This window comes from Drosophila teissieri, chromosome X (genome assembly GCF_016746235.2).
Source record: "Drosophila teissieri strain GT53w chromosome X, Prin_Dtei_1.1, whole genome shotgun sequence".
In the NCBI taxonomy this organism is placed as follows: domain Eukaryota; kingdom Metazoa; phylum Arthropoda; class Insecta; order Diptera; family Drosophilidae; genus Drosophila; species Drosophila teissieri.
Genome location: NC_053034.1, coordinates 1,220,147 through 1,237,039, shown reverse-complemented (window position 1 = coordinate 1,237,039; position 16,893 = coordinate 1,220,147). Strand labels below are relative to the sequence as shown.

The 16,893-nt window shown below is 52.8% G+C and overlaps 2 protein-coding genes across 10 annotated transcripts; both read right to left on the bottom strand.

Moving 5' to 3' along the window:
* Nucleotides 1–4: 4 nt before the first annotated feature.
* LOC122624831 (RILP-like protein homolog) lies at nt 5–4,257 on the bottom strand. 5 transcript variants are annotated; one of them, XM_043804550.1, is made up of 5 exons: nt 3,158–4,257; nt 2,604–3,094; nt 2,167–2,262; nt 1,976–2,101; nt 5–206 (listed from the first exon to the last, which is right to left on the bottom strand). In XM_043804550.1, exons 1-5 carry the CDS (start codon nt 3,770–3,772, stop codon nt 47–49), a joined length of 1,488 nt encoding a protein of 495 aa, XP_043660485.1. In that variant the 5' UTR covers nt 3,773–4,257; the 3' UTR covers nt 5–46. The 5 variants fall into 5 exon arrangements, with proteins under 5 accessions (XP_043660485.1, XP_043660487.1, XP_043660486.1 ...); XM_043804552.1 differs by having other exon boundaries at nt 12–198; XM_043804551.1 differs by lacking the exon at nt 5–206 and adding an exon at nt 1,565–1,778.
* A 249-nt stretch (nt 4,258–4,506) lies between these two features.
* On the bottom strand, nt 4,507–16,773 carry LOC122625329 (homeotic protein female sterile). Of its 5 annotated transcripts, none has more exons than XM_043805438.1 (4): nt 16,294–16,773; nt 10,913–11,365; nt 7,299–7,755; nt 4,507–7,120 (listed from the first exon to the last, which is right to left on the bottom strand). In XM_043805438.1, the coding sequence occupies exons 3-4, from the start codon at nt 7,725–7,727 to the stop codon at nt 5,795–5,797; spliced, it is 1,755 nt and encodes a 584-aa protein (XP_043661373.1). In that variant the 5' UTR covers nt 7,728–7,755; nt 10,913–11,365; nt 16,294–16,773; the 3' UTR covers nt 4,507–5,794. The 5 variants fall into 5 exon arrangements, with proteins under 5 accessions (XP_043661373.1, XP_043661374.1, XP_043661375.1 ...); XM_043805439.1 differs by lacking the exon at nt 16,294–16,773 and adding an exon at nt 13,550–13,686; XM_043805440.1 differs by lacking the exon at nt 16,294–16,773 and adding an exon at nt 12,690–12,773.
* Between the last annotated feature and the right edge of the window lie 120 nt (nt 16,774–16,893).

Genomic DNA, 16,893 nt, shown 5'->3' with positions numbered 1-16,893 from the left:
CCATGGTTCATAAGTTTTATTTTGGAGGGCGCTCAAAGGGAGCCACTCATAAATTTGATGTACGTACAGGGGTACTGGACAGGATGATACCCGGATGCGGAGGCGTCAATGCACTATGATGCGATCCAATCCGATCCGAACCGATCCGATCCGATCCTCGCTCTGGTCGCTCCTGCGGTCCATGGTCCAAGTGCCACCCTGGTACGCTTTTAATTTTGTATAATTGTTGCCTTGTTGTCTTTTGGTTAGTCATAGTTCCATATAATACGGTATTACATAGTATATAGTAAAGTATATTATGTATAATGCATGTGTATATGTGTATATAAATTTAGTTAACATTAATTCACCAAATACTCAATGTCTCTCCATCTTCCTCGTGGTCTTCACCCAACTCGACACTCCTTGTTAGCCCATTTTCATGGCGGTACCATTACGCTCGTGTTCAGATTTATAAAAGTTCAGTTGCCACTCTTTTGGTTTTTGTTGTGGTGTTCAAAACGAGATGGGTTAATTGAGATTGGTATGTGTGGAGTGGGCGTTGTGGGGTGTTGGGTGTGCGGTGAGTGGGAATGGGAATGGGGGGGGACAGGGTCTGACCATTAGTCTTTGGCACGTTCGCATCGACGATGGCGATGGAGCTGATATGTAACCGGAGTTGAGGAGTTTCCTCGCTTGGTGCTTGGTGAGTGGAAGGGGAACGGGATCCAAATCAACATGGATGATAGCTTCGCTCGAGGATCAGGCTGAGATCTCCTCGAGAGCACTGGGCTTGAAGTGAAGTGGGGGCTCTGGGCGAAGGCGCCTGGACAGGGTAACAACAATTCGAGCTGGTCAGTGGCTAAGTCTATGGTAAAACTCTTGGCTAAAACATTCCTTGATTCAGACTGGCCGGCAATGGGCAATGGGCTTACGCGGAGATTTTCGCTTTTTGGCATCTTTGTGCAATGTAATCTAATCAATCTAATCGAATCGAATCGAATCGATCAATGGAATCTACTATGCTGAGATTGGTTTCGTTAGTTAGTTCAATTCAAGTCAACAAACAATGCGCTAAGGTTGTAACGTTTGCTAATTATATATCAATTTTATATACTTTTAGGTTTCTTTTTCGCTCTAGGTTTGCGTATTTTGATAAATTTGTAATATATTTATAAGGCCGCTTGGGGCAACTGCTATGAGAATGCTAAAATACTCATACGGGTTGGCGATAGCCGAGGATCAAGATAGATGTGGGGTCTTGGGGATAGAGTTACACTACGGATAATTGAAGCAAAATCTTGCCGTTCTTCATTGACTTTCTAAAATCTGGGGTCCCAGAACCAGAGTCCTCCTAACCGAATCGCTTTCCTGGGAGGACTGCTTGTCTTTCTTAGCTTGTGTTTGTCATTGGTTTGCTTGTCGTTTGTTTAAATTCATTAAAAACTCACTCGGCAATCTCGATCTCAATCTCGTTCTCGTTTTCGTTCTTGTTCTTTGGAACACTTGCACATGTAGGGGGTGTGTATGTTTTTGGAGTCTTATGTGGTAGTCGTTAATCAAGTTAGAATAAATCGAAGGTACAAAAAAATACAAAGTGGATTCGTATTAAATATATCCAGTACAGTTAGGGGTTACGAGTTACGAGTTACGAAAAAAACGCGTATTACGTAAACAAAATCGCATAACAACTTAGAATTACGAGAGCACAGCAATCGAGTGTGTAAACTATGTATGTACAGCTCAGGCGGAGCAGGTGAATGGCGAGGGACAGGGTCAGATACAGGCTGTTGCCTAGACTAAACGTAAACGTAATCGTAATCGTAATCGTAATTTTAAGATGTAAAAAATAAATAATAAATTAGGATGCAAGATGCAGGGGTGCGGGGCAGTGCAAACGGAACGGAATTGAACGGAAACGGAAATTGAAACGGAAAAACAGAAAACAAACAAAAAGTGAAATGCACGCCAACTCGGATGCTTTAAGGGCGCTTACTTCGCCGCTGCGGAGGCGGAAACGGAACCAGGCGTGGCCGACAGCGCCATCTTGGAGAGCGTGGCCAAGGAACGTTTCGGGAACGTGTTGCTGCCGTCCGACGGGTCCGAGAACAGCTTCCGAAAGCTGCAATGCAGTAATAGTCATGAATATAGAGTTCTATTCCGGCAGCACTATTCAGCAGCACTTACAATTTGCGTATTCCCGACTCGGAGCTCTTCTTCCAGGGCGCATCGTCCGGCTCGTAGGGCAAAGGTCCCTGCACGGGCGCATCGTGTCCAGGTGGCCTGAAAAGCGATGAGGAGCGTAATTAGCTACAATGGGGAAACTCAACAATAAATACAACATGAACCCGAATCCAACATTTCGTTTGACAGCCAATAATGCCATTTAGCTAACTGCTGGCCTTGCAAAAAAGCACGCAAAAAGAAACATTTAAGCTCTGGCTCTGAATCACCTGCCAATTAAGCGTTTACATCATAAGGTCTATTTGAATATTGTTAGCACTGAATAACAACAAAATAATGACTCAGGCTAAAAGTGCTTGCTCATTAATCATTTTGCCTCAAGCGGTCGTTCATAGATTGCGGTTTTCTCTAGCGGAGCCCCAAAAATGAGGGATACTTACGTTTCTCCGGCAGCTGGTGGCTCCAGCTCGTTCGCCTCGGCTGCCTCCTCCTCCTCGTCGTCGTCGTCGTCGTTGTCCGCCACGTGACCATCGTCGTCCTCATCGCTGTCATCGGAGCTGGAGAAGTGGCGCTGCCGCTTGCCCTTCGCCTGGCTGGGCGGCTTCAGCTCCGCCAGCTGCTCGTTGAGGGTATCGATGGTGGTCAGCAGCTCATCCCGCTCGCTAATCAACTCTTTCAGCTCGCGCGTGGTGTACCGCGGCCGGTTGGGATCGTTCTGGCCATCGTCGTACGAGGCCACCAAGTCCTCGTTCTCCTTTTCGGCCAGCCCCAACCGCTTGCGCAATTGGTTGATCTCGCGGCTCTGGTCCTGCAGCTGGGCCAGAAAGTCGGCGCGCTCCTCGCAGAGCGTCTTCACTTGGGCCTGCATTAGCTTGTGGCGGCGCCGGGTGTCCCGCTCCGAGGCCTTCAGCCGCTCCGCCTGGATATTGAGCTGTGAATGAAAAGCAAAGAGTTAGTGGGGAATGCGAGCATTCCTAAGCTTAGCGACACTAACGTGCTCCAGCTCGCTGTACTTGTCCTGCAGCTCCCGCTCGCGGTGCTTCAACTCGTCGCGCTGCTTGTATATCTGCTCCTTGAGCCGTTGCAGCACTTGGGTATCGGAAAGGGCGCCGTGGAGCTCGTGGTTGGTCATGCTGATAATGCTCTCGGTGAGACTGGCGCCCAGGCCAGAGCTTTGGGCGGAGGAGGACTGCAGGTCCTGCGTCTGCTTCACCAGGCGCTTGTTCTCGTCCTGCAGCGAGGAGACGAGATCTACCAGCTCGTTGGTCTCGCTGCGCCACTGCTCCTCAATCAGCTCCAGCTCCTTGTCGAACCGCCGACGGAACTCGGCCTTCTCCAGCTTCTCGCTCTCCAGCTGGGCCACCTTGTCGCGCAGCTCCTGGATGGTGGCGTTCTCGCGCTCGTTCTTCGTGGCCAGTGCCTCCAGCAGCTCCAGGGTGTTGATGATCTTGGGCATCAGCCCGCTGACGGCGTCCGTGCCGAAGCGATCCATGATCCGCTCGTACTCCTTGCCAATGTCCGAGGCCAAGTCGTACACATCGACCACGCCGATGTCGTCGATGGCGTCCAGGACCATTTCACCCATCTCATTGAGGTGAAAGCCGGGCATCCAGGTGGTCAGGTCAGGTGGTCAAGTGGTCAGGTGGCTAGTCTGTGACTCCTGCCAAGCGGACTTATGGCACACTCTTCTCTCTCTCTTTTCACTGAAGACCCGCTTCAGTGTTCGGCGCTTTCCACCGTGTCCTGCTCCTTGGAGGTCCTTCGCAAATGGCTGCACCAGCTGGCAGAGATTCCTCTTGCGCTAAAAGGACAGGTGTTGGTTTTCCAAGTGCTTCGTGCGGGGCGGGGGCGGAGGCGGGGGGGTTAGGCCACAATCCGAAGTACGGAATTCGCACTTCGCAACTCGCAGTTCGCCGTTCGCACACACAGACTGCACGGTGGTGTGCGTGGGAGTGGCAATGCTCACTTCATTCACTTTAGTTGTTGGTGCCGTCGTCTTGCTGCCGCCGCTTCGCTTTTCGCTGCCGATTCCCACATAAACAATTCGTCTTTCCGCAATTTATTTGCACAATTTTTGCTGAACCGAACTGGAACTGGAACTGATGAGTAACGAATAACTGGTTCGCGGGCTTCCAGATGTGCGAACTGGTTCCCAGATGAGCAGTCGGCTACGCTGACTGGCCAGTGTTGAGCAACGCCAGCACATTGGGCGCCAAGTGCCGCGCAGTTTAAATGGGCCAAGTGAGCTTACGTGCCAGAAGGTTAAAGCCTGATCCGAAAAATATCACAATCCAAAAGTCAGAACAAGTAAATTCATTGGTTTATTAATAAGTTCTTGTTTACAAAAGTGTATAAATAGTTTTGTTTGGTATTGTTGGATTTCAGTTTCGTTTGGTGTGTGCTTCCTTGTAAATTGTGGTTAATGGGTCTGGGCAATTATAGGCATTTATTTGTATTTTACACGTACAGTTAGCAATAACTAAATGGTTTGTGTGCTACATTTACACAGTTATGCAGCGACGACTAGCAAGTTTCTTCATTTTTCTCCACTTTCAAACATTTTTGGTTTCATTTGGTTTCACTGGTTCTTTAAGTACATAAATTAGCTACAGTTCCTTGAATGGTTTCCTCGTGGGAACTCTCTGGGTGACATATAAAAATAATACACAAGTTCGTTCTCGGCTAGGCGTTACATTTTAGCTTTCTTTGCTGTAGCATTTTCGTTTCTTCACTCCTTTAGGGACTAGATTAGGAACCACATTTGTACATTTTGCGTTCTTAGCTGCTCGCTCTAATTAAGTAAGTTAGGTCTAATTTTGTAAGGTAAATGTACAAGTCAAGATAGTCTCCTCCTTTCTTTTTGGTAGCAGCTCGTTTCATAGGAAAACTTAAAACTTAAACATAAACACGCGTTAAATGTATAGAAAAAAAATCAATCAAAAAAATATGCGACGCAACAAATTTAAAATATAAAACTAATCGCTACGTTTCAGTTAGGTTGGCAAATAAATAGCGGGTTGCGAGTGGGTGTGACCGATTCAGCAGGTCCTTTGGCAAGCATTCTCGATGGCAAGGCTCCAATCTTTTTCTGGTTTTCTGTTTTGGCACTCAAACTAGGCGTAAATAAATATATGGTAAAATTAATGTTAAAAAGTGGTTGCGTCAATGCATGGCATGCAAGTTGGCAAATCAGCAAATTAGCAAACTAGATCAAATACTAGCACCCCCCCTCCTGGCGATCCTGATTCTGCTGCAGGGCCAGCTGCCTCAGGAGCTCGGAGGTGACTTCCTGGCGCTTCGAGCGCTTCGCTGGCGGCGGCGAGGAGTGGGCCGGTGAATATGGCGACGGCAGGCCGCCCACCACGCCCACATCCCTGACCAAGGCATCCTGTGAGTCATCTTCGTCTTCATCGGCTGCATCGTCCTCCTCCTCGTCCTCGTCCGGTAGCGTCAGATCTGTAATGGCCTGGTCATGGTCCTCGCAATCGTCCTCCGACTGCTCCTCCTCCCCAGACCGCCCATCATCTATGTCCACTATCGAGATGATGTCGCTGTCGCTGTCGCCATCGCCATCGCCATCGCTCTCGCCCGCAGGACCCCCGACTAGTGCGAACCGCCTCTTCACTGCGGACTAGCTGGTGCTGGCCTGCGTCTGCAAGACGTTGGCGGAGGCGGAAGCGGAGACGGAGACGGACGATGAGGCACTAGCGGCGGCCACTGCGACGGGCGAGAGCACACTGGCTCCTGGGAAGTGGCACGGGCACGCGGGATTGGGCATGTGACCCGCCTGACTGTTCAGCTTGCGGGTGAGCGTCTGCCAGTATTCGATTTGGGCATTGATCAGGTCGATTTTCCGCTTGCTCTCCTCGATCCTCAACGAGTTCATCAGCTCCTGGTGCTGGCTCCTCGTTCCACCACTGCTGTTGCCTCCACCGCCAGTCGTGTTGGCGCCACCGACGCCCAGGCCCACGCCGCTGCTGTTGGCACTGCTGCCGCCGCTTCCGGCTCCGGATGAGCTGCTGTTCAAGGTGCCGCACACCGTGCCCGCCACTGCCAGTCCGTTGTAGCCATTGAAACTGCCCGCCGCCCCAATGGCCACGCCGCCCGTCTTGTCCCGCGCCAGATGGTTGTGCGTCACCTGTGCGTGGTGGCCGCCGTTGAGCAGCAGTTGCACCCCATTGGCGGCCACCGCGGAGTTGCTCGTGCTGCCGGCAGTGTGGTTGCTATTGTTGTTGTTGCCGCGCTGCAGGCGTGGCAGCTGCAAAGTGGGCGGGGGGCGGCGGCTGCTAATGGCGACCGATGAAGTTGGAGCGGCGGACACGTAGGCAGCGTTGATGGCCGCCTGCAGGGACTGAGCCGGATTCACGGCGGACAGTCCCAGGCCGTTCAGCAGCGTGTGCTGCTGCACTTGCTCCGCTGTGAGCGGCAGCACTCCACTGGCATTGGGGCCGCCATTGCTGGCCGATGATAGGACAGCGGCCGCGCTGGAGCCGCCGTTCTGCAGCGTCTTGTTGATGTTGGCAAAGCTGCCCACGCGTATGTGGCCCACGGTCTGGATGGTGATGTCCGGCTTGGGCGCCGATGCGTAGCTACCGCTGGAGCTTACCGAGGTCTTGGTGGAGCACACGGGTGAGCTGGCGGCGCGGCGACTGGTTTCGGTGAGCCCGTTGCTGGACACGTTCCCGGGCAGGGAGGCCGCGGAGACACCACCACCAACACCACCGCCACCGCCGGCGGCGCCGGATGAACCCACCTGCTGCAGCTGGCGAAGGTCGGTGGGAAAGAGCACGTCGTCCTCCTCCTCGAGGCACACCTCCGGCGCCTTGGGACTCAAGCAGTCGTCGTCATCGTCCTCGTCCAGGCAGTCCATGCCATTGTCCGTCTGCTCGTTGTCGCTGATCGTCTCCGACTTGATGAGGATTACGTCCGTGTCCATGCCCTCGTGGTAGAGGGGCATCTGCAAGTGGGAGGAAAATAAATGATACTGAAACCATCATGGACAGCGTTTTAGTACGATTCACAGGGTTCAACAGAAGAAGAAGGCAAGAAGGAAGGAAGCTGTGCATCCGTTACTTGGGTTAGATGCAGTACACCAAGAGGACTGTATACTGCACAGATCTAGAGTTTGAGCCCACCTTGGAGTCGTCGTAGTCGTCCGCATGGTGTCCGTTTCCGCCTCCGTTGCCAGCGCCGCCCTGCTTGCCACCGCCGCCGCCTCCGCCCGCGCCCTCCGGCGACAGCTGCTCGGCAATGTACTGGGCCACGGACTCCTGGTGCGACAGCGTGTTGAGCAGGTCCATGAACGAGTGGTTGCTCTTGTCCTCGCCGCAGAGGTCCTTCTTCAGCAGCAGCTTCATGTTCTTGTACAGCTGGCGCAGCTGCTTGGCGCTGCGCTGGTGGTAGACCCGCGAGTTGAACTCCTTGGCGATCTGCAGCCACACCTCGTCCTTCTTGCGGTTCGACTCCGCGTCCGTGCGCTTGTTCTCGATCACATCCTTGTACTGCGCCGCGTAGCTCAACACCATGTTCCGCTCCCGCTGCGTGTACCGGGGAGTCTTCTCCATTTTCAGCCGTTTGCAAGACGTCGTGAAGCTGAAAGAAAGGAGAGAGCATGCGAAATGCAAAACGCTGTTAACTGTGTGTGGTTTTTTTTTTTGGCGCTTTGCAGCTGCCCCGCAACCTCTATGGACCGTAAGCTCCACTCTGGCCACCATCTGTGCTCCACCCGCCCCGCACCTCCTGCCCCATTGCACAGCCACCCCTCGCAATCGATCCGATCCCTCCTACACAACTACACCACTCACACCACCTACGCCACTCGCCTAATTAATAACATAATGAAAACAAAAACAACGCAACTGCTCGATGTTCGACTCAACTCGACTCGACTCCACGCCACCCACAACCCACAACACAGAACACAAGCGGGCGCCTTCAGTGGGAGTGATAAGCCGAAAAGAGAGGGTAAGAGCGCCGTGCACTGCGAAAAAACAGGCGGCATTTCAGAAATGTGCTCATAGCATGGACAACGCTTAAACTTCGGAAGATACGTTGCCAGATTCGCAACATACCACTTTTTCTTGCAGTGCGTAAGCGACACAGCTGCGATCCTGCAGGACGCTCTCCTCGGCAGCCAAAGCGGCGCTTGGGGGGCGGGAGAAGCTCGAGCGGAGGAACGAGCGAGCAGAGTGCGACACTGAGCGATATCTTATCTCGAAATTGGAGATTAGCCCAGCTCTCCCACACACTGGGCACACACACACACACACACACACACAAAGGCACGCACGCAGGACGGAGAGCAGGAGAGCAGGAAAGCGAGAGAGTAGGAGAGGGAGGTACTCACGTTTTGAGGCCGCGCCAAAGCCGGCGAGCGGGCGCAGAAAAGTGGGTGGCAGGCAAGCGAGTGAGCGCGTGAGCGAGAGAGACAGCACGAGTGGGGGTGGGGGATAGCGAACGAGCCCATCCAGCAACGAACTTCGCGAACGGCGGCGACGACGCGCAAAGCTCGACTGAATTCCAATTCGAATTCGGGCACGCTCAGAAGTACCGTTGGAGTGCAGCGACGCCGATGGCGATGGGCAAACAGAAATAGGAATGGCAGAAGAGGAGCGGAGCCCTTGCGCTCCTCCAGGCCCCCCGCCACTCCCGCTGCCTCTGCCCCAAGAAACACACTCCTACAAAGAGCTCAACTGTTTACACACACATACACATACACACAGACGTGAGACGTAATTAAAGCTTGAAGCCGAGTTTACAACAACAACAAGCCCGCCACCCTTCACCCCACACTCCCTGCGAAGAGCCGAAGTCGAAGCAGCAACTAGAAGAAGAGCTTAAGAGAGAGAAAGAGAGGGGGCGAGAGAGCGAGTCGGGGAAACTTGGATACTTCGGGCGCAGAGAAACCCCCAACAACTAGCGCAGTTTATAAATAAACCTTGTTCTTTTCGCCGCTTTTCAAGCTGCAGCGAAGTAAGGGTTGAGCTGACGTGTGAGTGCGAAAGGGAAGGCGGGACATGAAAGTGTCAGTGTGTGTGTGAACACGAGGTTTTAATTAATGAATGGGCAACATAACCTCCAACGAATGGGGGGGAGGGGAGGTGGGGCTTTCTCGAGATCAAGAAAATAGGATATACATCGATACAGCTCCATCAACAAACTCGAGACTCGTCAGGATCGTCGAGTTCAAAAAAAAGAGGGTTAACTTCACATCCTGAATTGGAAACACCATGTTTCACGGCTTAAAGATCACAGATTAAGGCCAATTCCGAAACATATGGCGGGAGATTGCGGGGGCTAAGGATGGTCTTCGGCTGGAAAACGCACTACACCCACACGACTGATCGATAAACAGACGCAGTTTGAGCAATGGAAGCGGCATTGCTAAGCGACTGCGTCACTGCGCCGCGTCGAGTCAAGTTTTAAGATAAGATTTGCGGCAGTCTGTCTTCATAGAGCCCCTATATCTATACATGTATCTGTATCTGTATCTGTATCTGTATCTGTATCTGTACTCTGTATCTGTGTCTGTGTCTGTGTGGGCCCCGTTCCTATGTGTACAAGTGTGAGTTCGCTGGGTTTTGTTTCAGTCCGCTTCAGTTGGGTTTCGGCTCGGTTATCTACGAAATCCGCTGGCAGCGGGGCTTCCATTTCCATTCCAGCGTAGCAGCGCTGAGCAGTGCAAACAAGCAAAGTTTGCTTTTTGGGGACCACAATTGTGGGGCAGCACAAGCGTTGCTTAATGCGATACCTCACCTCGAGTTATCTACACACACACACACACACACACTCACACTCGCACTTAAACCCACACTCGCGCAAGCCGCGCAACAGGTGGAATTATTTACTGATAAGCCGCTGATAAAAGCGAGCCCAGATAGGAACGCAAAACGGGGAAAGGGGCACTGGAGAACCGAGAACCGAGAATCGAGGTGGGAGTGGAGTGGAGTGGAGTGGAATGGAGCTTCACCCGCTGTCACTTGGGGGGCGGGAAGGGAATGGAGGGGGCTTTTCAAGTTCTAATTGGCTTTGTTTGTACGCTGATAGCACTGCAAACGCCGCACTCGCTCTAGGTGCAACCCACCTACCAATCCACCTACCAACCCAAAGCAAACTCCCCCCTCATCGAAAGGCCTTCCTGGAAGACAACCCCGGTTGCAAACGCACCTGCGTCCCGCGATCGAGCTGCTGGTGCGCGCTATTCTTCTGCTCTTCCTCGTGACCAGCTGGTGGCTCCTCGTAATCCGCGCGTGCTTCTGCTTTCCTGCGGGAGGAGGATGAGGGTGGGGGCGAGGTCGAGGTCGAGGGCGAGTGCGTGTGCGAGTGCGAGGAATACGCATTTTCCCCGAGCGTCGCCGACCGCAGCGCTTGAGTTGACAATTTTTACTACCACCGCTACTGGCCGAGCAGCGGAATCGTGGAATCGCGCAGCGCTCACCGACCCGTCGACCGACTCAATGGGTGTCATGTGTTTGTGAGCGTAGCAAAAGCGCTTGAAACTGCTGGCCAGCGTTGTGCAATCTGCGACCAAGAATCGGGGCAGGCGAGAGGCGCGGAAAGCGGCGATCCACGATCGGATTTGGTTGCGAATCGGAGTCGGAGACACCAGTTCCTTCATGAGCCTTGATCGGACTCCAAGAGTGGAACTCCGAGAAAGGAAGTTGGTTTGCCGCTCGGTTCAGGATTGCTAAGCCCACGCAAGGACCCCCACACATATCCACTAATCCCAGCAGTGCTCCCCGAGACTCACCTGGATTTATAGCCGGCTGCACTTTGAAATGGACTTCCTTCGTAGCCGCTGATCCTCGGCCCTCCTCCTGCTCCTCCGTCTCCTCCTCAATGCTGGTCGTGTGTTTCTTTGCAGCACTATCCCGTTTTTGGGTTTTCCAGGCAGCTTCAAGCTGTATTTGTGCGATGCAAAGGGAAGAACGAAACGCGCGGCTTGCTGCTCTGTGCCTCCGGTTCACGCGGCGTATGCGCAATATTTTCAACTACTTGTCCAACGTCGCTGACCGCCAGCCGTCTCTGTCCCGCTCGCTGTTGCCCCGTCTCCGTCTCCGTCCCACACTCAGCGCTCTCTCCCGAAGACTTTGTTTTTGGGCTCTTTGTGTGCGTTTCTTCCTCCTATTGGTTTTGATATCGTTTATAGCTGAACGCTCGTTCTGTTTTTTCACTGCTCACAGTTGTTGCTTTAAACCTTGGACTAAAATTAAAAATACATAGAGAAGTGAATTTGTTAATACGAAATCACGCCAAAACGTAAACATAAACGGAGAAAGAGCGGGGGAAAAGCGTCGGGGAAAAGCGCAGGCACATACGCCACGCCATGGATACACAGCACAATAAGCAACTGAAACAGATTCAGATTCAGATTCAGATTCCGAATCAGAATCAGAAACAGAGGAAGACTTCTTGACTTGAGTTCTGCCCTGCAAAGTGCGATGTGCGATGGGCGATCCAACGATTCTAGCCCTCTTATCTGGCCAGATCAGATCAGAATAGAACAGCACCGAACTGAAACATGCCCAATAGCGCCCTCTTCTCTGCTCTGCTCTCCTTTCCTCTGCAAAGGGAAAGAAGCAAAGAGAGGAAAACCCCTGGTTAGGCCTCATTGAAACCGCACTGAAACTAATATCTAATCTGGCTGTACGGCTACCCGGCATTATCTTATCGCCTTAAGGTGGGCTTGTGGCTCCACGACAACTTGCAAGTCGGCTGGGTGACTGTGACTCACCCAAGCAAGCACTTTCCACCTGATCCGCCGTACTCGATAAGCTACAGTGAATACATGGCAGCCTGTGTTAACGGGCCCAATTATGCTGACCTATAAGACCGAGTTTGTAGCGCCCAAGCAAGGAGCCAAGTCTCTAACTAACCAAGTGTCTATACCAAGTTGAAAGTATCTTGAAAGGTTCCTTAATCATACTATAAGTTATATATTTCAAGAAACCTTAGGGGTCACAACCCTAAGCCAGTCTCAAGATGAAAAACAAGCATGGAAAAGGAAAGAAAACCTTCAGGGGGTAGAAGGTAGGATGCATGAAGTTGCCAAGCCCGTCTCAAGGGTGTCCCCATCCACAGAGGGGGGAAGGGGGATGGAGCGATGTAGCCATACGCCTGTATACACAGCCGATGTGTATAGATTCGGGGATATACGTGTATGCCTATGACGAATCAAGAATTCGACGAATGGAGAAGACGCAGATCTGTGCTCTGTGCTCTGCACAATTGCAAACAAACAACGAGAAATCGAAGAAAACTAGAGGCATTCGGAGCTGGCCCTGCTCATCCGCTTTCCCCTGCGTCCGCCGCCCACGCGCCTTGGCATGAAAAACAAATGATGCCCCAACCTTTTGCACCGCCCGCACCACCCCACCCCCCCTACTCCCTGGTATCCAAGCGAAGGAGACGACGCGGGGCCAAGAAAACAATGGTCGAAGTCGAAGCGCAGAGACGAGAGCGTGCCTTACCCGATACCCGCACCCGCACCCGTACCCGTTACCGGGTAACCGCTGCCAACCGCTTACCGTTCCGAACTGGCCCGATTCGGGATTCGAATGCTCTGCTCCGGTGTTGCTCCGTTCTTGGCCGCACTCAAAGAGCAGCCGTCGCAGTCTAATTTGATACTAAAAGCGAATTCGGAATTCAGCCGCAGAATACCGAGACTCGAGCGGTCCGAGCAGCCGTCGCAGCCTGTTGGCCGCGTCTCCGAAGGTGCACGCCTCCCCCCAGCCCCCCAATCCCTCCCGCCTCCCCTCATGAGCCCCCCGTGCCGGCCAGTCCCCGTCTATTGGGGTCGAGCTGATCGCATCGAAAAGCGCCATGAGGGGTTGGCAAATTTCCAACCGAAAGTTCTGCTCTGCCGCCGCGCATCTGTATCTGTGCCCGCTCGCCCGCTCTCGCCTTCGAGTATCTGTATCCGTATCCGAGTCTGTGCCTGTATCTGTATCTGTGGCTGTGCCAGTGCCTGTGCCTGTGGCTGTGGCTGCGTGTCTGTCCAAGAGAAAGAGAAAGAGCGGAGCTTCGGGAAAACGAATTTACATTGCGCACAGTCACAGCCACAGCCACAGGCACAAGTGAAAAGCAGCGGCAGCAGATCAGCGAGCCAACGGGAAAATAAGCAGGGATAAGCAGGCCTGGCATCTTTGGGATGGCGCATCTTTGGGATCGTTGGAATGCGCAGCCCCAAAACGCTATCTAATCAGAAGGTGCACTATCGCCCAACCCAGCTGCAGGTTAGCTCAACTGGAGTTTCGGGCTTGGGGCGCAGGACATAAACTTAAAATCAACTACATACTGCGTCTCAATGGCAAGGGAGTTCAGAAGAAGTTGGTTGGTCAGTTCCCCTAGAATGGGACAACAGTTTTCACTTGAGCGCTTGACACACCTTCGCAGGAGGATGCTTTCGCCAGCCGAGGAGCTCCTGGTTGTTCTCTCCTCTTCTCTCCACGTGCCAAGTGCCCCGTGCCGTGATGGGATCCAATCTCGTCCAACCCGACCTGATCTGATCGGATCTGATCTGAGTAGGCAACTGTACTTGGCATCTCACAACTTGGCAGCTGAAAAGTATTTTCGACTTTAAAAATAGCTGCCCCAAAGTCCCACCACGGGCGGAGGAGGACGGGGGGAGCGGGAAACACGAGAGAGGGATCGGTTTGGATCGCTTTGGTTTGGTTTTTGGTTTTTGGCTTTTGGCTAGAAGCGGTGGGCGGATGGGGCGGCGGGCGGGCGGGCTGTGCGGGCTGCCTGGCAGATGCCTTCGTTTACAAATAGCCGCTGTTTAAGCTCTCTCGCCGATGATGAAAATTGATGGGTCCGAGCGTACGCAAAACCATTCCATATTCCACTTTCGATTTCCCATTTTCCGTTTTTCCATTTTTCCATTTTCCATTTCGGCGCTGCTGGTGTGCGTGCGCTTTTGGAAACTCGAAACTAATGAGGTCGGCCACGTAGACGCCCCCGCCTCCTTGCTATGCTCTGCTCCATCTCCAGCTCCATTGGATACCAACTCCTCCCCCCCCCCCCCTGTGACTTTCCTGACCGGACAGCGTGCCCCATGCCATCCTGAGCTGGCCTCTGCCCCACCTGGCGAGATCAATGGCGCATTCTGGCCAAGCAGACCGCCCATTCCCTCGAACAGCTGCATCAGTTCTCCAATCGGAGTTCCGAGGACTGCTTGGCTGGCTCCGGCTGGGCTGCCAGAGGAGCCGATGGCCCCGGCCCGAAAGGAGAGCGGCATGGGCCGGTCTTTGGAGGCGAATGCGTTGCGCTGCTTTGCGTTGGCAGCGCTTCTTGCCACCCGTTTGCCGCGCCCCTCCCCCCTCGCGCCTGACGCTGCGATTTGAGTTCAAATTTATTTTTGGCAGCATTGCCTCAACACCGCCTCCCCACCCCTTGCCACTCGGCCGCTGCTCCGCTTTTCCCGTTTTTCCGGGACTCAGGGGGCTGCGGAAGGGGGAGGCGTCGGATCGGGATCGGAATAGGGCTAGAGATGCAGATGCAGATGCAGATAGAGATAGGAATGGGAATAGGAATTGGAATTGGGATCAGAGGCCCGATCACTTGGCTCCGCCTCTGCCTGGTTGGCTCTGTTTGCGTTGCTTTATCTAGTTGTGGGGTGTGAGTGCGTGCCTGTGTTTAATATAGGCTTCCGCCCCCTCCCCTCCGCCCCTCCATCCCGCCAGCCCTCCTGGTTGTTTGTGTAATCCATTTAAAGGTAATTGAACTTCCCTCCCCACCTTTCGCAGGCACACACAGCCCATCCCGCCGAACTAAGCCGAAGTCGAAGTCGGGGCTCTATATTTAGCCGGTGGTGCAGTGGCAGCGACGTGGCATGGGGCTGGAAATGCAGTCGGGAAAGCGGAGTGGGTGCCGCCTTCCAGGCACCGAGTGAACCTGCTCAAGACGAGCCCAAAATTAGATTCCACGGCGATCTGGGTGCAGATTTCGATCACCGAAGATCAGATCAGATCAGTTCAGTTCAAATCAGATCGGATGGGATCGGATTGGATTGGATTGGATCCGATTTAGATCGGAGCACATGGAAAATCGGCGATCGCAATGGGAACTTGGGGAATGAGAATTCGTTTCGTTTTTGAAGCACACTTGGAAAAATGAGACGTTTGCTGGGCGCGCGTTGCTATTTTTAGGCAAAGGCATCATCATAAAAGTTCTCCCCACCCCTCCCGCTTTCCGTGCTCCAGCTTTTCCAATTTTCGTTTGCAGTTTTCCAATATTTCTCGAGGAACTGCTCTCGAAACGGGCGAACAACGCGAGCTGATAATGGAAATGCATACAGATATTGCAGCTTTAATTCGTATTCCAAAATAGTACTAATAATACTAACTAACAAATGAAAAGCATTCTAGTTTACATCGAATTACGACATACATATGTAAATGTGTATGTAAGTATGTGTGTATGTAAGCCAGGACAATTGGGGAAGAAATACTACGAAACTGAGGCTTTGGATCAGAAACTCATTTTCCCATTTCCCCCCCTCTCTCTCTCTCCACCTTCTCCTCACCCTCCGTTGGTTGGAATTTCATCATCGGCTTTGGTTCGCCGCCAATCGATAACAGTTAATACGAGGAAAGCGGAGGACAAAACACAAACAACAATAAACGCGCTTGGCAGAAGGATGGAGGAGGGAAAAGAGAGAGAAAACTGCGACTTTGCCGTAAGCACGAGTCAAAATCAAGCGAGAGCTTTGCTCGAAGGATAAAGCTTTGGTCTGAGTGCGCACGTGTGTGTGTTTGTGTGAGTGTGTGTGGTTCGAAAGCGTGTGTTGATGTCATAAATCCGAAGAAAGAAGGACGAGAAGAAGGCGCAAACAGCTGTGCCAAGGAATCCATGCCCGAAACAAGTTACGGCCGGGGGAGGGTGTGACTCGAAACGAATCCAATCCCGACACCAAAACCGCGTTTTCGATTTCCAAGCGCGCTCCTGGGGTGGAAAACGCACACTCTCACACGCGACGCTCACAAGCACACACTCACACGCACACACAGAGCATGGAAAAAGACGGAGCTTGAAACTTCAATTGGAATCTTGAAGGCGATTGCACACACACACACACACAATGGTGCCGTTATGTTGCACGATTTCGTTGAAAAGTGCGAATTTACTCACGTTTGCTCCCGCTCGCTCTGCTTCCTCTTGCTCGCGTCCTGACCGCCCGAAACGCAACAATCTCGGCGGCTCCGCAGTGTTTTTCCAGCCAATGCAGCACTTTTTCCGCACACATATGCTCTGAGCTCGACTTTCAACCTGTGCGCTTGCTTTCGAGTGGGTGGCAGTTACAGTCACAGTAACAGTGGCAGGACTTACCGCCCCCTGGCCCGGAACCAAACAAAAACTAGAAAAAAAAGAGGAGCACTGCTCCGCACCGCACGCTCCGCACGCCGATGTCAAATAATAGTAAAATCGGCACGGCAAACAACAACGCAACACAACGCAACGGCAACAACAACACTCTGCTTTCGGCGGCAGCGCGGCTGAAACGGGCGAAACGAACGCGCGACGTCAAATGCCAGATTTTGTTGTTGCGAGCAGCGAATTCCTGTGGCAGAGCGAACGAAGAGAGAAGGAAGGGGGAGCGCAGGGCGCCAAATTCAAATTCAAAACGACTCATCTGCTTGGAGTGCTGTCGCCGGAAAACGTTCTACACTGCGGGAGACGTTAGACGCTGCGGTAACAATAAATATATAGAAACATTACAAGTTGCAGAGT

Bases quoted from the DNA above. Each gene is read 5' to 3' on its own strand.
- LOC122624831 (XM_043804550.1), bottom strand. From the start codon at position 3,772: ATGCCCGGCTTTCACCTCAATGAGATGGGTGAAATGGTCCTGGACGCC. The intron at 3,095-3,157 runs GTTAGTGTCGCT...TTTCATTCACAG, and splicing joins AGTACAGCGAGCTGGAGCAC to CTCAATATCCAGGCGGAGCG. The intron at 2,263-2,603 runs GTAAGTATCCCT...ATCGCTTTTCAG, and splicing joins CCACCAGCTGCCGGAGAAAC to GCCACCTGGACACGATGCGC.
- LOC122625329 (XM_043805438.1), bottom strand. From the start codon at position 7,727: ATGGAGAAGACTCCCCGGTACACGCAGCGGGAGCGGAACATGGTGTTG. The intron at 7,121-7,298 runs GTGGGCTCAAAC...TCCCACTTGCAG, and splicing joins ACGACTACGACGACTCCAAG to ATGCCCCTCTACCACGAGGG.